We start from the raw sequence: 24,895 nt of genomic DNA, 5'->3' as shown, positions 1-24,895 counted from the left end.
AAAAAAAAAAAAAAAAAAAAAGACCACGTTTGGAAGCAGCAGAGACCCAGTGAGCTGACCCTGCTTGCCTCCCAGCCTGGCCACCTCCTAGCAACCTGGCGTTTTCTTCTGCCAGCTGTTGATTTTATTCAGTAGGCACGCCACAGGAGAAATTACCCAGAATGCATTCCCCAGGCTTCGTGGAATAGGAGAGGGCAGCCTCAAACTGGGAAGACGGAGGTCAGAATTGATTTCTTCTTCGGTTCCCAGGAAAAGGAACTAGCCCTGCTAGCTTTTGTGGGTTGGCACAAGTCGATACCTCACAGGCTGTGTGAGATCGGGACCATCTGTGATCCCCTAAATGCTGTATGGATAACTGGGCCAGAAACAGGAGCATAAGGACCACACATCAGGAAGGGAACTCAGGGAGCCAAGAACAGGGCTTCACCCAGGGTGTACATTAAAGTAGTGCTAGCCTTCCAGAGTGGCAGCACCCAGAACCGGCTGGAGCCGGAATCCCTGTCTGAGGCATGAGAAGTAAATGTTAGGTTCAGTCTGAGTTGAAAACCTCTGTACCAGCCTGGGCTTCCATCTTCCAAAGAGATTCTGGGCCACGGGAAGGCACTGTACTTCTCCCAAGCCACAAGGAGCCAGGCAGACAGAGCCCCCACCCCACTCCCACTCTCTGCACACTTAGCCTGCAGGCTTCTAGATGGCTCTAGGGTTCGCCTGCCCCTCCTTTCCTGGGCCTCCTCTAGGGCAAGAGAGGGCTGTTCCAAGACAGGCATGGTGTTGACTCATGGGATTGTCAAGAAAAATCCAGACTTTGTAACAGAATTGGGGTGGGCCTGCCTTTGACATTCCTTTCCTCGCCCTGGTCTCTCAGGATCCTCTCCGGAGTTGGGCCTTCTGAGATCTAATCTTCTCTCCACAGCTTCCTCTCACTGTCTCAGCAGCAGGTAGTGGTGGGCAACACCCACAAAAGACAAAGACTATTGTGATTTCCAACTCCTGAGATCTGGAGGGGTTTTGTTTTGTTTTTTAGTAACACACACTGCCGTAGACCAAAATTCAGGCACGTGCCTCAATATTTCAAGCCCCTTGATGATTCTGATGCTCTGTGGGCTATGGGCTTAGCACCCCAAGATGTGAGGCTTGAGGTCCTGAAAAATGTGACGGAATGCAGTGTGGCGTTCCTTAGGGGTTTCTCAAGACACAGAATTTAGCAAGGAAGGGCAAAGCAGTTGGACTAACGCATGGGCAGAGAGCGTGGATAGATGCTTGGCCAGGGAAGATCCACCGGTGCCGGTGCCCTGAAGAGAGCCAGCATCTCTGCTCACCAGCGAAATGCAAGTCAGTGCTGCAATGGGATGCGCTTAGGTCTATTAAAATAGCTCTTAGTTATGGACACACCTCAGAAAATGGCAGGTGTCTGTAAAGATGTAGAAGAAGTTGTAACATGGCTGGATGGCTGGGTGAGATGTAAAATGTCACCATAGCTATGGAAAACACTGTAGGAAGTCCCAATATGTGTATGTAAATTATATATGTATACATAATAAAATATAATATATAAATTATTATATATGACTAATATATATAACTATTATATATATCATGTCATATATATATGTGTGTGTATATATATGTATATATATATAACTTATGACCCAGTAGTCCCACTTCTGGAAGCATTTTGAAATGAATTGAAAGCAGGGACACAAACATATCTACACACTCATGTTCATAACATTGCTCATAGCAGCTACAGGTGCCCATGGACAAAAGAACACACAATGTATGGCCCACGAACACTGAAACATTATTCAGCCTTAAAAAGGAGGAAAATTGGGGGCTGGTGAGATGGCTCAGCGGTTAAGAGCACTGACTGCTCTTCCAAAGGTCCTGAGTTCAAATCCCAGCAACCACATGGTGGCTCACAACCATCCGTAACAAAAATCTGATGTCCTCTTCTGGAGTGTCTGAGGACAGCTACAGTGTATACACATATAACAATAAATAAATAAATAAATAAATCTTTAAAAAAAAAAAAAAAAAAAAGGAAAATCTGACACCAGCTTACATCATGCACAGACTTTGGGGACATTATGCTAAGCAAAATGAGCCAGTCACGGAGACCAGTACTCTGTTATTTCACTTACATGGCATACTTTGAATAGTCAACTTTACACAGGCAAGAGGCAGCATGGTGGTTTCCAGGGACCGGGAAAGAGGTGATGGGCAGTTAACTGCTCAGTGGGTACAGTTTCAGTTTCACTTCTAAAGCCCCTTGGTTGGTCAACGCACTGAATGCACTCTTCTCCTGAGGTTTAACACCGTTTAAAGTCAACACGCCTTATGGCATAGGGGTGTGTGCTTACAAACAATGAGGATTGTTTAGTTAGCCCTGGATTCTTGGGCCCAGGCTACAAAACCCCATCTAGGTTCATCTCTACCCTGATACATGGTGTGTGTGTGCGCGTGCGTGTGCGTGTGCGCGTGCGCGTGCGCGTGCGCGTGCGCGTGTGTGTGTGTGTGTGTGTGTGTGTGTGTGTGTGTGTGTGTGTGTGTTTCTGTGCCTGAGTGCCTTCTTCTGGCTAAGTCTGGAATTCTGAAGAAGTGTCATAAACTACCTCCTTGGGTGTTCAGGGAGCTTGAGCAAAGGGCAGCAGCCCTGGTGGCCCTGGTGGCTCCGGTGGCCCTGGCTGGATACAGGCAATTCTGTCTCTTGGACTTACCTGACAGTTTCCACTGTCATAACCTAGCTGACCTCAGGGACACTCACCCAGGCTGTGGGTAAATACTGCCAGTGGCCTGGGGACAGAGAACAAGGCTGTGAGAATTGACATCTCAGTGTAAATCTTCATCCATCCACTTAAAATCAAGAAAACCTTCACTTTATTGAGTGACTCTGGACCAGATTTAGGGCTAATGCTTTCATAGCAGTAAATTGTTTTCTGCTCATTTTATAGACAAGGTGACTCACCCAGGTTGCTTAGCTCCCAGATGGTGCCCTCAGATTTGTCTGGAGGCTGTCTGTTCCCAGGGCCGGCCTTCCCTTCGGCTCCGCATCCTCCCAGGCTGAAGGCGTCAGAATTTAGTGAGCTCTTTAACTTTAGTGAGCTTCCATCTGCGGCTCCCTGAGTTGAACAGTGTGGATGAGCATTTGGAGAGCACTGGCTCCACCACAAAGGCCACACCAGCCGGACATGGCAGTTCAGGCTGGCACTCCTGGCACTCGAGAGGCAAAGGCAGGAAGAGCCCCGCACACGTGGGGCTAGCCTGGGCCAGAGAGCAAGCTAGCCTGGGCTAGAGAGCAAGCTCCTGCCCCCAAACAAGACAAAACAAAACACACTGCAGCCTACGTTTCCGACCCCCTCACTCCTGACACCAAGTTCTTCCCTCCCCGGGAAGAAGGGAAGCAAGCAGAAATAGATTGTGTCCTGTGTGTTTGTCTGTCGTGCGGGGAAGTCGGGGTAGCAGGGACTAGAGGCCACTGTTTACACTGTACCTGCGTCCAGAAGTGAAAGCGGTGTGTGCTGGTGCTCAGCTGGCTCTCCCTTTCTTTTGAGTGCAGGACCCAACTCATCAAATAACGTTGTCCGCTGTTAGGGCAGTCCCCCCCCCCCATTATCTAATGTGAGATGGTCCCACAGACGGCACCGGAGGCTGGTTTTCTTGGTGATTCTACAGCCTGTCCAGTTGACATCAGTATTAACTGGGAACTTAATCCACTACGAAGTCTTGGGGTAGAACTTCTCTGCCTCTGACAGGGGCCAGCCTAGCCTTGAAGCTGTTCCAGCCTGCCCAACAGACAGCACATTCCACACTGAAATCCCAGATGCCAGACCCCAAAAGTTGAGGATCTCTCTCCTGGTTCTGTTGCTATCCAATCCAGAGCATTAATGGTTCTGTCCTTTCCCTTAGTCCAGAACCCCAGCAATGAAATAGTTGTCCACAGTTAGGGCAGTCTTCCCACCTCTATTAGCCTAATATGAGGTAGTCACTCACAGACCAGACCAAGGCCTGATTTCTCTCTCTCTCTCTCTCTCTCTCTCTCTCTCTTTCTGACACACACACTCACACACACACAGACACTTTTTGGTATAATAACCTTGGGTTTCATAGTACTCTGCCATACCTAAAAACCATAAGAAACTAAAAAAGCATAAAGGATAAATAGTCTAAAAACAGTTCCTTTGGGACATGAAGCAACTGGTTGCAAACTGCAGCTAGCTGTTCCCCAGTCCCTCTTTACTTGTACAAGTTATGTGTGAATTTAGAGTCTGCTGCTTCATGGAATCTTGGGAGCGTGATGCATGGGAAGACAGTGGGTTCCTGCACCGCCCATACAATCTCACCCCACAATAACACTGCCTTTATACTACACCTGCAATGAAACACAGTAAAGTGGTTTGGTCGCAGTCTGTTGGGTAAGATGGCTTGCACTGTGACAGAAGCTCTAGGGGGGTGGAAACACGAAGATCAGAAGTCCTGGGCAAACCTGGCTACACAGCAAGTTCAAGCTAGTCAGGACTGGATGAGATTCTTTCCCAAACAAACCACAATACTATTGGCACCTGAAACAAATCATTGAATTAGAAATATTGTAATTGATCCGGGAGTGGTGGCGCACGCCTTTAATCCTAGCACTCAGGAGGCAGAGGCAGGCGGATCTCTGTGATTTCAAGACCAGTCTGGTCCACAGAGTGAGTTCCAGGACAGCCAGGGCTACACAGAGAAACCCTATCTTGGAAAAAAAAATAAAATAAACAAGTTAGAGTTAAAACATTCCCATTTAAAAATAGAATAAAAGCTGCAAATGGCTCTTGGTTAGTTTCATTTCACCTGAGAAATTTGGATTCCTTGGGCTTCTAGAACCCTAGAATTGCAGATGATGGATTCACCCCTCTCCTAAGATAGGTAACCCCTTCTTCAGAGGCCCCGGAGAGGAGGTAAGCCAAGCATCACAGGAAAAGCCTCAGAAACTGGGGTTTATAATCCCAGGAATCTGTTGGACTTCCAACACGAGGAAGATTCTCATACTCAGCCTTCAAATCTAGATTCTTGCTTCTTGCCCAGGCCCACCCCCGCCCAACTCCTCTCACTCCCTGTCCCACCCCCACCCAGCTCCTCTCACTCCCTGTCCCCACCCCCACCCAACTCCTCTCACTCCCTGTCCACTGTCTACTTCCAGTCCTTTTCTGGAATGAAGTTCTGTGCATTATACATAAAATGTTAGATGTTAGGGGCCTGCAGAGATGGCTCAGCAGTTAAGAGTGCTGACTACACTTTCCAGAGGACCCAAATCTGGTTCCCAGCAACCACACAGTAGCTCACAACCACCTGGAACTTCACTCCCAGAGGATCTGACACCCTCTTCTGAACTCCACAGGCACACACAGGGTATACATGCTTACATGCAGGCAGAATACCCATATACAGAAAATAAATATCTCCAAAATGCTGAACTCTCCTCTCATAAGATGTAAGAAACTAATAGTCTCTCCCCGAAGCTTTTATTAAATGCTTCAAATAAAGCACATCAAACCCAGGACTCCTAAGTTCTTTAAAGTGATCATTTGTGTCCATGGGTTGATGGTCCTGTTTGATATCCTTGAGATGGGAACCCTGCAGCCCAGCCTTAATCTGGATGTGGGCTGGACTCTTGTTTACAGACCTCTGACCTGGTGTTCTCTGACAAAGGACTTCAAGGCCTTCTACTCTGGATGTCCGCAGGCTGCTAAAATCTTACTCCAACAGTCAGTCCTTCATTCTGCTGTTTGGGCTGAAGGGGTCATTTTTTATTACCTCCCTCAGTCTTCCTGAATTGCCTCTAGGAATTCTAAAAAGAATGTCTGTTTTCTGTCTCCAAACTAGATAAGCGCCGGCAGTGAGCTGAAGTAGTTAGCCTAAATTACCCACATTAACTGCGCCAAACACAGAACAAATAGCTTCGCTTTGAGGTACAATTTATCAGACCGGACCACATAAACTTTACACTTTTATAGTCAAAAATGACTGGCAGTCAGCATATTTTGTATGTTTCTGGTTTTGCTTTTGTCTTTTAAGACAAAACCTTACTAGCCTAGACTAGTCTCAGACTTACCGTCGTAGCGGCTGGCATTGAGCTCCTTATCCCCTCCTGTCTCGATGGCCCAAGTCCTGGGATTACAGGCACACACCACCACTTATGACACATGCTAACCTGTTACAATCCACCTGTGTTGACCTTCAAAGGGCACTCAGAACCCCCAGTGGACTCGAAAAGGACAGGAAGTGCAACCAACGAGAAGACGTTTGTTTTGAGTGGAAAGTCGATTGTCTTCTTGGGCTGTGTTATGGCCGTGAAGCTGGTAAAAAACGACTCCCAGATTCCTGGATGAGTTGGAAAGGCAGTGTGGAACAGCAGTTCCTCTTCAGCTTTGAGCCTGGTCTTTCCAGTGTGTGCACAGGCTCTCTCTTTAGAATAAAACGAAGTGACCTGAGGCGTGAAGGGTAGTAAGAAGAGAATGTGAGGTGTGTTGGGTAGCTGAGAGCCTTCGTAAGCAGTGACAGTCTGGGTCCTGCCCCCCGACACTGACTGGCTGCCGACCTTGACCTATGTTTAAGTATATCGGAGGATCATCAGCGTTCGTGTCTCTTACAGTAGAGTTGTCATCATGCACGCCACACTAGAAGCAGACTTAGAACTGATTTTCCTCCTGCCTTGGTGCCTTTTCTGACCTCTATTAGGCCAAGCCAGGTTTCAGCATGAACCCTCTTGGGGCTGTCTGAGGAGCTAGGGTACTGTTTCTGGTTTTACCCTAAAGATTTTCAGTATTATGCCAATCAGGACACTCTTCCCTGCCTCTGTTTCTGGTCTAGGAGAAATCCCCTTGTCTACCAAGATGAACAAAGAGCCTTGACCTAATATGGTCTCTCTAAGGCCTGGAGTCTAAGCCCCTGAGTTCTATATACGATCACAGGGGTGGTAGCTACACATGGGGTGTATGAGCCAGAACACACAGCTAAGTAGGCCTAGGGTGTCCTTCCCAACTACCCTAGCTTCATGAGCTCCGTCCGGTATGTTGTGCCCACATCAGGAAGCACAGGGCTGTGCTTCCTTGGCAACCCCCATGGAGATCAAGAGGCTTCCCTCATCCTGTCTACTACGGTGGCTTATATCTACCCACGAGACTTGCCTTCTGCCTCGGGCTGATTCCATAAGTCCCTGCTGCCCCTAATATAAATCCGTGATAGATGCTTGGTAATGGCGATGCTGTCCGGAGGGGAAGTAGCAAGGAGATGTGGGGTATGATGTGTGTGGCCTCCCCAGACAGCTGGTGAGCTCAGCATGGCACTGAATACCAGGGATTTGGTCCTGGAGAAGAAAGCCCACCAGAAGCCTGAGCTGGCAGGGAAGGGGTGTTCCCCAGAGAGGAAACAGCATGATCACCCCTTACCTGGATCTAGCTGAAGGAGAAATCCAGGAACGCAGTGACTGTGTCTCAAAGAGAAGAAAATGTGTGCCATGGTCTGGGCAGCCAGGGATAAGTCTGCCCTCACTGCTCAGGGAAGGCGAGAGCATCTCTAGGCCTTTGTTGTAGCAGCTTGCAGAGGTCTAGGCACTGACTCTCTGATGCTCCCTGGCAAGACAGAGTGGTTAGGACCCTACTCACTGCCTGCCCTTGTCACCTGACCCTTGGGAACAGCTCCTCATTGAGCCTTAGTCTAGCCCTTAAAAACGAGCATAAGACATTGTCAGCTGTGGTCATTTTCTTGTATTAATAATCTGTATTTTAATTAAATTATAATTATATTATTTCCCCTCTTCTTTTTTAAAAGATATATATATATAAAAATAAGAAATATTTAAATATAATAAATATAATATGTCTAAAGGGCATAGGGTCCCATTACTAGATGGCTGTGAGCCACCATGTGGTTGCTGGGAATTGAACTCAGAACCTCTGGAAGAGCAGTCAGTGCTCTTAACCACTGAGCCATCTCTCCAGTCCTCCCCTCTTCTTTCTCCCTCTGACTCAACTCCTCCCATGTCCCCTTCCTCTAACCCTTTCTTTATCCCCTCCCCACACTCCCTGTCTAATTCATGGCCTCTTTTTCTTTCATGCTATTGTTAGATACTGTATATGCACAAACACAGAAATACTACAAAGGTTGACGCCTTGGTATTGTGGAAGACCATCATTCCCTCTCTCAGTAGTCCTCAGATCCCTGTAGTTTTTTGTTTCCGGGTATGGTTCCTTGAGATTTCCCCTCTCTGCACTGGCATGTCTGTTACTGTTGTTCTTGTTTAGTTGTCATTTAGTTGTCTTTGTGATATCATGGGTGCAGCTTCCCTGCTGTTTCTAGGAGATACAATCTCACTGAAGACTTCCAGGCCTCTGACTCCTATTCTCTTCCGGGATGCTCCCTGAGCCTTAGGGACAGGAGTTGTATTTTAGAGGTCTAGGCTGGTGCTGGGTACTCCAGTCGTCAGTAGCTCTCTGCATTTTGACCAGATGTGATGGTTTCTATCTGCTGCAAAGAGAAGCATCTTTGATGAGGGCTGAGAACTACATTTACATCTGAAGTTTGGAGCTAGGAACCAAATGTGGCCATTTTAAATACCAGCACTCTGCCCTTTGCACAGTCTCTAAACAGCCTGCCTTACCTTATCTGTGCCGTTGGTGCGGAGTGGGTGGTCTACTTCTCTCAGCGTGGTCCATGGCCACCTCAAGGAACTGTTTGTGATACTGTGTGCACTCACTCACTTTAGTTTCCACACAGCCCTGTGGGCCATAGGAAACCTGAGGTGACAACCTTGTACACAGCAGACTACCAGGTGACAATGTACAGAGGCGGGACTAAAGACCCTTCTGGGTTCTAAGTATTTCTCTGTCTCATTTGAATAGAAAATAAAAGGTCCTTTCCATCTATAGTCACCCAGGGGCCTGTGTTGGATTCCCGATACTGCTGGGTCACACTGCGAACTCCCATTGCTTCACACCGCACAGGTTTAGCAGCCTGCTGGGCTGTAGATCCGGTGTGAGCTGCACTGGACTAAAGCTGTGTGTGAGGAAGGCCGTCCTCTCAGAAGCTCCACAGAAGAAACTGTTTCTGTTGTTCTAGCTTCTGTAGCCACCGGCATGCCTTGGCTTATGTCACATTCCTTTCCCACATCTCCAACACTCAATGTCACATGCTTCTGCTCCATCCTTGTCACTTCTCTATAGGTCTTCTGCCTTTAAGGATGCCTGCAAATACACTGTGACTCCCCAGAGAACCCAGGACAACCTCCCTATGTCAAAATCCTTAACTGAGTCACATCAGCCAAGCCCTAGGTCTTGTGAGGTGGCAGATGAATGGGTACTGGGTATTAGAGTGCCACTTGGCAGAGTCACTATTCTGCCTACCTCATCAAACCACTCCCTGACCAGCCTGACCAAGCTTCTCACTGGAAGCCAGACATGTTCAACCTCACAGGCCCAGACATTTGGTCTTCTTTCTGGAACACCCAACTTCCCCAATGTCTTAGTTAGTGTTTTACTGCTGTGAACAAACAACATGACCAAGGCAACTCTCATAAGGACAACATTTAATGGGGGCTGGCTTACAGGTTCAGAGGTTCAGTCCATAACATTATCTTCAAGTTGGGAGCATGGCAGCATCCAAGCAGGCATGGTGCAGGAGAACTGAGAGTTCTACTTCTTCATCTGAAGGTGGACAGAAGACTGGCTTCCAGGCAACTAGGTCAAGGGTCTTAAAGCCCATGCCCACAGTGACACACCTATTGTACTCCAACAAGGCCACACCTCCAAATAGTGCCACTCTCTGGGCCAAACCTATTCAAACCATCATACCCAGATTCCTACATATCTGATGGCTGGTGCCTTCCTGCCTTCACGTCTGCTTGTGCCTGACCTACCTGGACATTTCTCTCCTCCCATCTCACAGTGCTCCTCCTTCCCTACCTTAATTTCCTCCCTTTCCTTTATCCAAACCAGACATGTCAATAAGTGCATATCAGCTTTTCCTCCTATGGCCCTTCCTGTAAACTCCTCCCACAGATGCAGGGATTTTGTCCATTTTGATCATTGCTTGATCCTATCTAGTCCCATGCCTGGCATTTAATTTCTCAGTAAATACTTTCTGGAAGGAAGGGGAAACATGCACTGAGGACCCTTGTGGAGTGAGCATGGAAAGGGCCAGGCTCAGCATGTGCAAGGAACTAGCTCAAGCCTTAGCAGGAAGGCTTAAGAACAGAAGTATGGAATGATGTCTTGTGCTGGCCCATGTCTGGTGACAGGAAACTAAGCGTCGCTCATTTACTTAGAATGAACTGTGAAGCGAGGTCCTCAAACGTGCCCGTGAGTGGAAGCCGTGAATAAACTGACTTGAGTCGCATCCCTACAAAACTGACTTTCCTCCTGATACATCAGAGCAGCACCATTTGACCCCAGGGAGCAGCGGGCTGCTGCTTCTGCCAGTGGGAAAGGACATGGCTCTGACAGTCGAAATTAAATGCCCATCCTTGTAGTGGACACTCAGCAAGTATATGCCTACCTAATTGGGCCTCAGCCAAAGCAGTAGACTTGCACCTCTCTCTACCCTCCCTTAGGAACACTTCGACCTACTTACAAATGAGCATTTTTGGAAATGGATAGAACCTGGAGTGGTTGTTTTTAGCTGCTGCCACCTTTCCCTTTGATAAATGGCTCCCTCCTCTGGACTCAGCTCAGGCGCTGCTCAGTGTCGATTTCCAGGAATCTGTCCTTGCTACCAACAGCTCTCTCTCCAGCCCCTCAGAAGAATATGCACACTGGTCGTTCTGGAGAGACACCAGGTCCTCTATGCTAGCATACATTCTTCACCAGTTTACCTTCAGCCTGGTCCCAAACCAGAGGGGGATCTGAGGTCCTTTATTGAAGAAAGGAGTATATTGGACAGGGTGAAGTAGTGTTTAACTCCTTCCAGGATAAGTGTGAAAGTCAGTGAGAAGCAGGAAGATGACCCGTGGACAAGAGCAGAGAAACACATTTACAGGGCAATTGTTGTCTATGGTTGCATCCCTGGAGTCCTGTAGCCAGCCACAGGATAGATGGTGTACTACAAGGTTAGCAGTGGCTAAACCACACCAGAGACAACCAGAAGGGATCCCTGTGTATAACCCTGGCAGCCATCCTTCTTCCATAGTTATCACCATTAAAATAAGGAGTCATCTGGGGCTAGTCACGCGCATGTATATTATACACTTTTGAAAAAGACATACTTGAAGCTCTAAAAGTTAAATTCAGAAACAACACTCATGTCGCCCCTCCTTCCTTGAGTCTCCAGGGTTTCGGCTCAGCAGTAACTGTTGTGTCTGTTCCTCTTTCCACTTAAAGGAGAAACCTGTGTAGCATATCCAGGCTTGGCTCTAACTCCTGTCTCTTTGTCCATCGTGGAAAACTGAATCCACTGCTTCTAGAATTCACCCAGACCTTCTTTGTCTTTGGTCGGGGACAATGTTCGATTAAATTTGTGCTTCCAACATGGATTCCCACTTAGACCCTGCTCTATCAGCTTAAACCTTGGCAGGAGTGGTCTGAGGACCAGAACCAGGATCAGGTCACAGAGCCAGGAGTTCTGACTGAGGAAAACAGGGACTGCCCAAAGGTCAGATTACTTGTGGAATAAGGAATCAATACCCAGCAAGAATTTTATGATGTTAAGCCATGACCACAAAGCGAAGCCAGGACTGGGTTCCTTGGAGAAAGTTATGAGAACCTCCTGGTGTCACCAGTCAGACAGATCGGAGCTCAGAAATCAACACAGGGAAGATGGTAATTAAAAGAACATTGACTGAGCAGTCACAGAACATAACAGGAAAGAATAAGGCATGGCGCACACATTGCCATCTCAGCTATTTATGAGGCTGACATGAAATTATTCATTTAAGTTCAAAGGTTCCAGATCAGCCTGGGCCACACAGTGAGACTCCCATCTTCAAATAATAATGACAATAACAGCAGCAACAACAATAGCAACAACAAGAACAGAAAATTGGGGGGCGGGGGGGGGAGGAACCAGATGTCAGAGTTGGAGAAAGCAAAGATGCTCATGGTTAGTTGCTTCCGAAATGGTGCACACAGCTAGACTCTTCCTAGGAAGAGAGTAGAGTATAGAGCTAAGCTTCTCTGCCCTGGCTTCACATAAGACCCTTTGCCGAGCTTTTGGAATCTAGCTGTGGTCACTACAGTGGAGATGGAAAAAGCGAGGCCAGTCCTCTGGGCTCACTAGGACCCAGGCGTTCAGCCTCCCCGAGCCTGAGAACATCCCAGGGAAGCTGGGGGAAATGGGTGTTCTGAATGTACTTGACCCAGAGCACAGGTTCTCAAAGAATTCTAGGCCTGAGCTAGGACAGCTTTGCCATCCCTTATATCTTAACCTGGGCTGTCACTAAGAAATATGGAGAGTTACTGTGATCTAGAAAACCCCATGCCCTGCGAATCTGAAAACTATTCCTGCAGTAAGAAATGGGACATCTGTGTATCGATAGAAAGGACAAGTATAAGTGCCTGTCTGTGGTCACAGCCCAGTGTGTCTCAAGGCAATGGCTAACCTGAAAGAAATAGTAGTCATACTAGTGCCCCACACTAGACCTAGCACTGAGGAATCCCTGGTCCAGAGCATCTGTAGGCCAAGACCCAGAGTCCTTTGGGGTTTCCTATTGCATGCAGTGGGGTTGAAACATGAACAGGACTGGTAGATGGGTAGGTTGGTAAGTAGGTAGGAAGGTAGGTAGGCAGGCAGGCAGATAGCCTAATTTATTTAGGCTTCCGTCATCACTGAAGACAATGCCCAAAAATATGAGACGTGGCCACCTGCAGAAATCAAGAACAATCTAAAGATACTGCTATAGCTCAAGGGTTTTTAGCCCAAACTTTGGAAGTAAGCCAATAACTTTTTCAAAAAACTCTCTGAACTAAGAGTTAGTTTGTTTGTCTGTCTATCTACCTATGCATCCATTCATCTCTGTCTATCTTCCCTTCCTGCTCTCTGTTTCCCACTTCCTCTGTTGGCTTCATTCCAATGCAACTTCTTCCCTGGTTAGAGAAAAACTGCCCTCAGGTGCTTTAGGCTGACATTATACCAGCTTCAAAGTCTTCTGCAAAGAGACTCCTGCTTTCTCACTAGTTCTTGCTAAGGTCTCAAGGTTTACGCTTATTGCATGAAATTGGATCAGATGCTAAGTCTCAATTGAACCCTGTGGCTGACATGCAAACCCAGGTCTTGCTTGGGCTCATCTTTGGAGTGGAGGATGATCAAGAGGAAGTCAGCCACATCTAAAAACATGATTTGTGCCAGGTGCTGTTCTAGACATTGGGTCCAGGGTAAACAAAACCACCAATTCCTGACCATGTGAAGGAAGAATGACCGAGGGGGGGGGGAGAGAGAGATTAGTATAAAAAGAAGCATGGCTGGCAAATAGGTGAGGGAAATGATCACCACGTGAGTGGTTCTCACATTGTAATCTCTGTACCAAACCAGCGTCACCTGAGAACCTGCAACAAGGAAAATTCTGAGGTCCACTCCACACGCACTTCATCAGAAACTAGACCAGAGCAGGAATTTGTGCTTCAGCATGCCCTCTGGGCTATTCTGATACACACCACAGCTCACCAGTGGCTCTTCAGCTGTGCATCACATTACAAGCCCCAGGGAACGTTTAAACCTCCTGATGCCCAGATGCACTCAGGGTCAGTGAGTCTAGACAGGAGAGACCTGACCATTAATGAATGGTTCTCAGTCCTTCTCCAACCCTTGTAAGCTCCCGGGGAGCCTGAAAAAGTACCCAGGGTTTGTAAAGCTCTCTGGTGATTCCTATTGACAGCTGTGCTAAAAGCCGCTGCCCGTCCTCATCCCTTCTAAGTTATCTTGAAAATGCAATACATCTAGATGCAGGCTAGATAATCTTGTTGCAGGTCACCAGGGTCTAGGGCAGGTGTTTCCGGACTCTCAGCCTCCTATACAGATTTACAAAGTAACAAGGAAACTTTGTACAAAGGCAAAGTAATAGTACAAATCAGCGAGCACTGTACCGCCAAGAGTAGCGGCAGGCTACACGGGCTAAGAGGAGCTCTTCTGATTGAGACTTAAGGAAGGAGCATATTTTGTGTTGCTCTCTATTTTGACCAGCAGACATGAATTATATTACCTCTTTTCTATTAACATGTCCCTTCCCACAATGCATTGAATTTAGTCATATGTATGCCAATGGTGCCTAGGCATGAGATAGTAAATAAAGGGGTCTCCTTAAAAGTTTACTGAGGGGCCACCCAAAACTACTCTGGGTTGGATCAGGGCTCCGCCCTTGTGTTGGGCATAACCCAACTAGAGTACGATTAAGTGGGGTTTGTCTAAATTCGATAACTGTTAAGGGAAGGAAGAACTTATTACATTGGTTGGAGTAAGATATGCATTTAGCTCAGTAAAGATGGGAGTTCCAAGGTGCTAAGTGTATTGTTTGAAAGGTGTGTGTGTGTGTGTGTGTGTGTGTGTGTGTGTGCATAGTGCATGCAGATAAGGGTCCTGAGTTGCCCGGTGCATTAGTAGAAGAAAGTTGTATACATAGTTCAAGCCAAGTGAAGTTTTGCTAAACAGTTCCTTATGCTGGCTTTCTCAAGTTGGGGCACTATTTTTTCTTTCTTTCTTTCTTTCTTTCTTTCTTTCTTTCTTTCTTTCTTTCTTTCTTCTGTCTGTCTGTCTGTCTGTCTTTTCTTTCTTTCTTTCTGTTTTTCAAGACAGAGTTTCTCTGTGTAGCCCTGGCCGTCCTGCAACTCACTCTGTAGACCAGGCTGGCCTCAAACTCAAAAATCTGCCTGCCTCTGTCTCCCAAGTGCTGGGATTAAAGGTGTGTGCCACCACTGCCCAGCCACTATTTTCTTAAATCCTGAAATAGGTTAGGTGTCTAAGTGAGTTCTTGGTGAGGCTGTCCTGGTGTTGCTCGCATTCTAAAGTCATAAACTGGTTCTGTTCACTCAGGCAGACCCAGTGGCTGGGAAAGAGCCTGGAGCACAATGAACACTCAATAAAGAGTTGCTGAGTTAATGAGAAAGCCAATGTGAGTGCCCTGTTGGTGCTCAGGACATCCCTGTCTGGGTGTAGACACTGGCTAGTCTCGTCCTGGGGAGCCATGGAGGACAGTAGTGAGACCCTTGGGTTATTGATGTTGAGTTGTCAGCAGGAGGTTTTGGGTTGTTTTGTTTGTTTAATTTGTTTGTTTGCTTGTTTGTTTTTCTGAGGCAGACAGGTTCTCGCTATGTAGTTCTGGTTGTCCCAGACCTTATGTAGACCAGGCTGGCCTTGAACACAGAGAGATCCACCTGCCTCTTCCTTCCTAGTGCAGGTATTAAAGATGTGAGCCACCACGCCCAGCTGCAGTGCTAACTCTTAAACCCAGGCCTTTATACATGCTAGACCAACCCTCGGCTCCTGAGCCATATCTCTAGTCCACAGCTCCTTTTCCCCTGAGGGATGGACCTGCTTTATGAATGTTTCATCCTTCCTACAAGCCCTTTCCCCTAAAGCTGGGCAAGAACAGTGGGAGCAATGGGCTATGAAGGATCTGATCAGTGACTCAGGGTCCAGTTGATGCTGTTGAACTTCAAGGATGCTGGTAAACACTAAGCTTGGCCTCGAACCATGAGAAAGACATAAGAAAAGCAGGGGGATGAAGAAAAAGGAGTGATAAATTCATGGATTATAGTAGGGAGGGGATCGTGGGAGCCCTCCTCAGTAGGTAGGTGGAGCTTGAATTTTGTCTGCAGGCTTTCAGTCACCTGGACCATTAAACACCACCTCTGTGGGTGTCTTATAAATTCTAGGCAGGGTCTTGCTATACAGCCCTGGTGCATCTTTAGCTCCTGAACCTCCAGCCTCAACCTCCCTGGTCACGTGCCACCACACCCATCTGTTTTCGTTTTATTTTAAAGAGAAAACTGAAGTTCACAAAAAGCGAATTGTCTAGCCTAAGGTCCGACAGTTAGCCAGTGGCAAAGTGAGCTTTGAACTGTACTTCTTATTATGCTAAACCCAGAAAGCTTTTGCACATCATTTTAATAGGGGAGCCGGTCAGGAAGTGAGGGATCTCTGTCGTTACTAGTTGTAAGCATTAAAAGCAAGGAAAGAGATAAAGGATTTTTTAATGAGAGATGAGGGGAATCTGATAGGGACAAAGTATTGTTTTTGAGTCTTCTAATCTACCCTCTTCCACCTCTTTGGCCTCATCTAGCTCTGTATTAGAAGCTAAAGCTGCTTAGGGTGGCCTTTAGAAACCTCACCTAAGTATCTGTTTTGCGGCAGGGGACTGAGCTCTCAGTACTTGCTGGATAGCCACAACCACACAGGCGTGTTTGTCTGTTTCATAAGGCTCAGGGACGCTGCCGACCGCGTCCCCAACCAACAGCTGGACCTTGGAACTCCTCCCCCTTAGTCCCTCCCTTGCCGTCTGGCCCCTCCCTCCTGCCTAAGGTGGCCCAACTCCCTGTAAGTCCCAGCACCGCCGGGGTGCGGGAGTAGGACAGCGGGCGGGAACGGGACCTGGCTGGCGGGTAGCACCGAAGTTTCCTACCGCCGCGCTCTCACCCCGGCCGGCGTCCGTGCCATGCCGGAGCACTGGGGGCGCGCTGCAGCATGAAGGGTGGCGATCAGGCTTACACTCGAGGTCCCTCTTTGGGCTGGCTCTTTGCTAAGTGCTGCTGTTGCTTCCCTTGTAGAGGTGAGTGGCATTTTAACCAGGCTGGCGGGACTGAGAAGGGAACGGGGTGAGGGCTCTGGAGAGAGGGTGTGCTGTGAACCACCTTGGGCTCAGTTTCCCAGGCAGGAGATCGCGCTGGCGCTGGGGGATGCCGAGTTGCAGTTTGGGGACGCGGTGACTTCCCAGTGAGTTTGGATGCGGATGTAGAGTAAGAAGAGGGACTTGGTGAAAGAAGCACAATTCATTGCTCATTTACATATGGATCTCGGCTTCGAGATTAACTGGCTTTTGGCTGAGGAATGTCTTTGACACTTTTTCCTAAGTAACAATTTTCTTCTGGGACTAGAGATGACTTTTCTCTGCTTGGGCATTCACAGACCAACGTGGATTTACAGCTTTGGGCCAGACGTTGGCTCATTAATTAACCAAGAACTCTTGTGGACCTAATTAGGACTGTATTTAATTATTCTGCTAATTTTAATGTCATTGAAGAGACTGGCAGGAAGCAACCAGTTTCCCCAAAGCAGTTTGCAAAACAGGGTGAGAAGGATCTCAGAGGGAGGGTTATGGGTTGTGAAGTGTTGAAAGAGAGAGAGAGAGAGAGAGAGAGAGAGAGAGAGAGAGAGAGAGAGAGAGAGGTGAGACCCTAAGCTGTTCATGTCACTTTACCATTTCAGCTGGGAAGGCAGGGGAAAGAATGTTTATATATGGTTTGAGACAAAAGACCATGCCACCACCACCCCAATTATTTTTTTCACTTATTAGCCTCCCGCCCTATTTACAGAGCCTCAGTCTAGGACTCGTGATCTCAACGGCACCCATACCACCTTTACATGGAGGTACCCAGTGATCCATTCTCACAAGCTTGAACAATTCCCAGCCCCAAACCGATGTGTGGCTACAGAGACTAATGAAATCCCACGGACCTTCTTCCATGTCACTAAGGCTCATAATCCCAGCAACAGATTCTCTCCGTGTCTTCATTAATTCGAGCAGCCTGAAAGGGAGCTGTATCCTGCTCCAATCGCTGCTTTCGTGGGGAGGGGGGGTCGGACTGGGCAGGGACCGTTCAGAGACTAGAAACAAAACGGCGGCTGGGAACTGAAGGGAGGGAGTGTTACGGAGGAGAGGAAGCCGGAAGCAGCCAGTGGGATCTGAGTGGATAGGTTTGCTCCCAAGTCTCTGCTGCCTGCATCAGGGTGAAGGGTTTCCAAGCAAGATTTCTTGGGAGTCCGTTTCCTGTCAGAGGAGTGTGGTGTGGGGGTTTGGGCGGTGGTTATGTCACTTGCAGCTAGCCTTCTTGGATCCGCATGGGGCAGTAGTGCTGTTTTGTGAATCGCCCTGGCTCCCATCGCTGCTGGGACCTGCCGGTTTTGTGGCTAGGAGGGGGGCGTGGGAAAGGGGATGTTGCTGGAGTTAGCTGCCGCTGCCGCTGCCTTAGACCGCGGACCGAAGTTGGTGAGAGGCAATGAAAGCAGCGAACAAAGCTGCCCTCCTGCTCCTTCAGGCTCCCACTCCTTACTCTTAACTAGATTTCAGAGGTGTGAGGATGGACACTGAGCTCTGACCTCAGTTGTAGGTCTGGGGTCTGGACAGAGTGAGTAAGATCCGCATCTGAGGAGCACTCCCTCAGAAAAGAGAGACGGGAGTCTCCACTCAGCCCAAAGGCATCAATTCAGTGGCCCACACAGAAGATAAAGTCCACATTGAAGCTGTCTGCATCGCATTGCCTGGAGCCTAGAACTTTGTGGGAAGATGCTGACTGCAGAAGGAAAGGACTCAGGGAGGGGTTCCAGTGAGGGGTGTTCACCGGCAGAAGTTATCGGTGGAACCAGTTTCTCAGGTCTTACAGACCTACCACCATTGAAAGGCAGTCTCCCTACTTCCCTTTTTAAATAAGACAACTCATCAATTTTGTGTCTTTCGCTGCTGCTGAGAGAATTTGCCCTCTTGCTGCCTCTGCTCCTCATGGGTCAGAGCCTATAGCTGTGGTTCCTAGGTCAGTGGGCTTAGCAACCTGGTCACCAGTCATTCAGAATAGGAGGGGCTCAAAACCAGAAGGAGCACAAGGTGAAAGTGATGGTGAAGTGGAAGGTGCTAGGTTTCTGCTTGAAGCTTAGGGGACCTTACTGAATTTCTCTGGGCAAGCCTTTGCGATCGTAGTTGGTGTCACTAGGAACAAAGTTGGTGTTCAGGAAATGCCCTGTCTGCGGCCTGTAGATTTCACATTTGAGGGAAGCGTGCACTCACTTAGTTGGGCTTGTCTTTTGATGTGGAAAAGTGGGGTTTCCCCTTCTTCACTCACTCATTTATATTTTGGTTCTGTTGAGTATAGGACTATTACAAAGATTTGATGAGAGATGAGCCCTTCTTTCTACCTTGACATCCAGTGTTAAAGGAAAATAATGAGGTCTACCCCTTTCCTTACAAGGGGAAATAGAGATAAGTTGAGGAGGAAAAATGAGACATTTACAGCTGCCTTTTTGAAAGTGAAAACAAACAAAAGTGAAATAATGCCATAAACAGAAAGAAAAGAAATAAATACCAGCCTGTGTGTGTCTGAAGGGCTGTAAATCATCAGTGTCACACACTGTGACAGTACTGGGCACTGCTGCGGCTAGCCAAACTCTCCTTAAAGCCTGAAGAAGTGGGTTGGTTTAAGAGAATTCTTCAGTTATCTTAAAGTTTAAAAAAAAAAGACAAAAGATATCTGGGCTGGTAAGATGGCTCAGTGGGTAAAGGTGTTTGCTGCCAAGCCTGGCAGCCTGAGTTTGATCCCTGGATCCTACAAAGTGGAAGGAGAGGACCGGGTCTTTCCCAGTTGTCCTCTGACCTTCATGTGCAAACTGTGTTATGTACCCATCCACCACTACCATAAATAAATATATAAATTTAACTAAAAAAATATTGTTTAAACCTGGGCAGTGGTGGTGGTGCATGGCTTTAATCCCAGCACTTGGGAGGCAGAGGCAGGCAGACCTCTGAGTTCAAGGCCAGCCTGGTCTACAGAGTGAGTTCTAGGACAACCAGGGCTATTTCACAGAGATCCTTCTAGAAGGAAGCCATTTTAGGACCCTCCATTTTTCAGTCAGCTTGTGGCTTTGGCTCTGCGGACAAGTATCCCCTCTGGCAAGCCTTTTCTCACCACCATCCATCCTTCTTGTCATGTGCAGGGTCTTGTTTACATGTGTGTATTGCAGTATCCACATCCTTGTATTGAAACCCGATGCCGCCTTCTCTTTCCACTTGCACTGAGACACGACACGTCAGCAGGCTGAGCATCGAAGAGTGACGGTGACTTAGTCTGGATGAATGATTTCATGAGGCGCTGGGTGACGCTTCCGTGGTCCTTTCAGAACAGGGCATGTAGTTCCTGCTGGGCTCTGACATCCTAGGGTGTAGATCAGTTTCTGGAGAGTCACAGGGTCTCCAAAGGCATCCTCGTCTATATTTATCTTACCCTTTTCTATCTTTTCCCAGCCTTCTTATGACTTGATGTGATGCAGCTCATTTTATAAACTGTGTTTTAGGTGTGAAACCATGACACCTAGTTCCTTCAGGAAAGTGTTGATATCCTGGAAGAGGTACCTTATGACACTTTAACTCACTACATAGGGGACAGAATCTTTGTGACGCCATTCATTGTTCCCTCATCTAAGTTACCTTAACCATCATCTTAGTTAGGGTTCTCATCGCTGTGAACAGACACCATGACCAAGGCAACTCTTTTTTTTTGTTTTGTTTTGTTTTGTTTTTTCGAGACAGGGTTTCTCTGTATAACCCTGGCTGTCCTGGAACTCACTCTGTAGACCAGGCTGGCCTTGAACTCAGAAATCCGCCTGCCTCCGCCTCCTGAGTGCTGGGATTAAAGGCGTGCGCCACCATGCCTGTCTCAAGGCAACTCTTATAAGGACAACATTTAATTGGGGCTGGCTTACAGGTTCAGAGGTTCAGTCCATTATCATCAAGGTGGGAACATGGCGGCATCCAGGCAGGCATGGTGATGGAGAAGCTGAGAGTTGTACATCTTGTTCCAAGGGCAAACAGGAGAAGACTATCTCCCACATGGCTAGGAGGAGGGTCTCAAAGCCCACCCCCACAGTGACATGCTTCCTCCAACAAGGCCACACCTGATCATAGTACCACTCCCAGGGCTAAGCAGAGTCAAGCCACTACAAGCATGAAAACTAAAAGCAAGCCACTTGGCATTCATTTCTTCCCCAATATACTTCTTGAGTCCCCTCATCCCTGTGGGAATACCCCAGTTTGGGAAGAGATACCACATACACACAGTGTTCCCAACTCAAATCCTATGGTGTTCTTCCTATATCTGACTTCCATCTCTCTCTTAACTAGGGAGAAGTAATGGGATATCAACTATTCCCTGGATAACAGTAATAGATGCCAGGTTGTAAATCCTACTTTGGGATAGAAAGTTTAAAATGCTGTCCTTGTGACTGTTATTTACTGATTTAGTTAGTTAGTTAGCCTCCAGGTAATTTAAAAGTGGGCAAGCAGATGACCAGTAGAGGCTATTCTAAGCCCATACCGTCACGCTGTGTGCACACCCTTCTCCAGGTCTTGATGTTCTACTTCATGATGTTCATTTTGGGAACCTTAACATAAATTTCTCTGCCGGGAAACTTTGCCCTATCTCTTTTTTAAAATGATAAATTTTATCATCCCAACTGTATGGAGATATACACTATGCCACAGGGTCAATAAGAGCATGCAGGGAGTAGACAGTCAACCTGCCTTGCACATCTGAACTTTCCATCAGTTTTTTTGAAAAAATTTAATAACCCATTAACACCAGTGTGTGATGCTCACATAGTTCTGGGTATGGGATCATCTACTGGAACATGGTGGACTTACTGAGAGCCACAGCCTTAAAGAAAACCGACTCTCCCTCCAGCAGGACCTGTTGGTAGTTCCTTAGTTAGGGGCGGGGACTCCTGAGCCCCTTCCTGCTCAGATTGTTAGCTGGTTTGTTAGTTCGCAGGCAACCACAGCTGCATGGGTTTATGAGTGTGATGGTTCAGTCCTGGCCAGTTTGCACCTGTCTCTCCCAGCCTCTTGCTCTTAGAATCTTTCAGACCCTTCTCCTGTAATGGTCTCTGAGCCTTGGGGAGGGGGTGTGGTATAGATATCCTAATTGTGGCTGAGCCTCCATAATCACTCTCCGCACCTTGACCTGTTTGAGTTCTTGCATTAAGCACCTTTTACTACACAAACCTTTCTGATGTGAGAGAGCTGAAGTCATCTCTAGGTAGAGATTCAGACGGCTGTTTGATACACTGTGTCCACTTGACAAAATAATAGTAGTAGTTTCACCCCTCCGGCCTTCGAGAATCACAAACATGAGTCCTTAGATGTGTAGTATGGACATGCATGGAACAAACCTGAAATTCAAGTAGTTGGTTATCCTCATAACATCAGGGCCACTATTACACCCAAGCATATCTCGCACCAGCAGTCATTATTGTAATTCACAGGGTTCACAGCTGGGAAGAGCATTAGTGATTTTTTTACCTTCCAGCAGCATACGTAGAACCTTTCAGTACTATGAAATCTAGGCAGCAGGGGAAAAGCTTCCTGGTTGGTACCATCTTGATTTCTCCTCGTCCTATGTCCAACATGTCTTCATTAGTTAGGTCATTCTGGTTTGCTCTATCTCTTAAAAACATTACTCCTCTTCAGTGACTGCTGCCCTTGTGTTCTCCTTCAGATAAAACCCCAGCCCCACTCCAGCCATTCCCAAGGAGTCCTGGAAAGGCAAGGGGCTGAAACCTGGCAGGAGAAGGGAGGGGGTAGGAGTTGGGGGGGAGGGGGCTCCTCAAACTGAAGTTCCAACGTGGAAGTTCCAACGAGAAGGAAGCCTGATTTGTCTCACTCTTCTAAGGAGGAGAAGGACCAGCCCAGCCATCCTTAGCATAACTAGAATGCCTTCCCAGGAATCCTTCCTCTCGTCTCCTGGGACTGTAGCATCTCTTCACTGGGATGCCACTGAGACGCACACAGATCACTCCCCAGGGGAAGCTCAGATGCTGACTGTGGAATGATGTGCTGTTCCTGTGGGTAATGGTACCATCTGCCTGCTGTTCAAATGAGATCTGCCTGGTTTGCTTTTAAAGACTCTTCTATCCAAAGATGACAGTGTATGCCAGCGTGGCTCTCTATCATTCCCAGGAAGCAATCATGTGACTTTGCTGTTGTTTGTTCTGAGCCTTGGTTTAGTTTCATTGAAGAAAAAAAAAAAAACCCTCCTTTTTTGTCTAGTTATTTATTTATAAGAGACTGACTATGTGGCCCAGGTTGGCCTCAAATTCCTGACCTCAAACCATCCTCCTGCCTCATCCTTAGCCTTCCAAGTAGCCAAAACCACAGGCGTGCGTCCTCAATGCATGGTGGAAATGAACCCACGAAATGCATTCCTCTCATTCCAGCTTTGACTGCACCTAGTTTTATGTAATAATGTTTTAATTCACTTGACAAATGATTATGATCCGACTGCATGTTAGCCCTGCGTCTAGAGCAGGGACACCTGGGAGAGGCCGGGATCCATGGTGCTTACTGCTGCTGTGAGGATCCGTTAAGGTGATGTCTGTAAAGGGCTCAGACAGCACCAGGCACGGGACTCACTTGTTAATGACAGCAGTGTGCTGGATGTAGACTCTGGCCTCTGGGTCATTATGGTGAAACCTGCACTCCTAAACCATTAATGGTCCTGGCTGAGACCGTCATCACTGTGGTCGGTGTTCTGCAGTTGTCAAAGTAGGGAACAAAAATGTGTCATCTTTTTAAAAAAAAATTAAATCAATTTTAAAACCTATGAATACTGCTAGTGTCATAATCATTTTATTTCATAAAGGACTCAACCAAGGACTGAGAAACCCAAGTGGCACCATGTTGTCGTCCTTCTGTGGGGGAACACGGTGTTGTTTTGTCTTTGCTTGGGATAGAAGCCAGGATCTCACTGGATCATTTATGAGGCTTAGATCCTGAGGAGCCTCATTCTCTAAAAAGAAAAGGCCATTTTTTGTTTGTTTGTTTTTGTTTTCTCGAGATAGGGTTTCTCTGAGTAGACCAGGCTGGCCTCGAACTCAGAAATTCGCTTGCCTCTGCCTCCCAAGTGCTAGGATTAAAGGCGTGTGCCACCACGCCCGGCTGAATAGGCCTTTTTTATTTTCCTCCTGCTTCTTGACCTCAGCTAGCAATCTAATAGAAATCTTGGTCCCCCTATGACACAGCTGCTGTGTGTGCAGATAGATCCTTTGATGGTTCTCCAGACTGTTTCTGCCTAGGCTGGAGGGGAAAAAAAACAAAAACAAAAACAAAAACAAAACCCTACACCTCTCACCCCAGAGTTCTTGGTGCTCAGCTGAAGTTTAAACAAGGTTGCCTATATCTTTCATAGGTAAGGGACAAGGTGCCTTGGCTCCCTGCCTGGTCTTTTTCGGTGACTAATGGGACTCATCTTTCAACTTCTGGAGGCAGTACCACTTTCTGGGTGGTACTTCCTGGAAGGAGGGGAGTCCTGGTTACACCCTGAAGTGGCCTTGCCTGTAAGTGAGCAGAGCTTAAGAGTTTGGAAGCTGGTTCTTCCACATTCTTCCTGCCCCTCTGGTGACCGCTGTTGGAGGGAAGGGAAGCCCCTTCTGCTGCTGGGGTAAAGCAGCAGCTACTTTGTATCCATTGCTCTATGGCTGTTAGCGTGAGTGTAGCGCAGGTGAGTTTCCTCTCTTAGAGCAGGCGGTATATCGTCAGTTAACAGGACCTTCCTAGCTTCTCTACTTCCAGCTCTAGACTCTGCGCATTTTTAGGGATAAGGGTGTTATCTTTCTCCATCTACATGGGAGCCAAGCTTCACTGTAAAAAATGGTGCCAGTTTGCACAGACCCGTCTTAAACCAGTGCTGTGAATCCTCTCTCTCCCTCTGGCAGAATGCCTGGAAGTGACCTAGTGTGGTCAGTCAGGACAATGGCAAGGACAGTGGTAGACTTGCTAGTCTCAGCCCCCAGACTCTTAACAGCTTGTGATTTAACAAGCTACCTGGGGTGAGACACAAAGGCGGCTTCGTACCTCTCTAACTTTTCCTTTTCATCTCCTCTGGCTTCCTTTCTCTTTCTGGTTTGTTCCCCCCACCCCCCTCCACCTCCCCCCACCCCTGCCCTCAAAGATTCTCAGCTTTTC

General features: G+C 47.5%; 1 protein-coding gene across 24 annotated transcripts in view; it reads left to right on the top strand.

Moving 5' to 3' along the window:
* Positions 1–24,895, top strand: part of Kalrn (kalirin RhoGEF kinase) — a 603,889-nt gene that overhangs the window by 465,061 nt on the left and 113,933 nt on the right. For 4 of the 24 annotated variants that reach the window (XM_021209163.2, XM_021209165.2, XM_021209162.2 and 1 more), the window contains exon 1: positions 16,477–16,723. The exons of 17 other annotated variants lie outside the window; for them this stretch is intronic. In XM_021209163.2, coding sequence (XP_021064822.1) covers positions 16,639–16,723 — 85 coding nt within the window. In that variant the 5' untranslated portion in view covers positions 16,477–16,638. Of the gene's footprint in view, positions 1–16,462; positions 16,724–24,895 lie in introns of those variants that run through there. 3 more of the 24 variants (XM_021209160.2, XM_021209159.2, XM_021209161.2) reach the window with 3 other exon arrangements.

This window comes from Mus pahari, chromosome 12, assembly GCF_900095145.1.
Source record: "Mus pahari chromosome 12, PAHARI_EIJ_v1.1, whole genome shotgun sequence".
In the NCBI taxonomy this organism is placed as follows: domain Eukaryota; kingdom Metazoa; phylum Chordata; class Mammalia; order Rodentia; family Muridae; genus Mus; species Mus pahari.
Note: the sequence above shows the minus strand (reverse complement) of the source record. Positions and strands in the feature narration are given on the sequence as shown.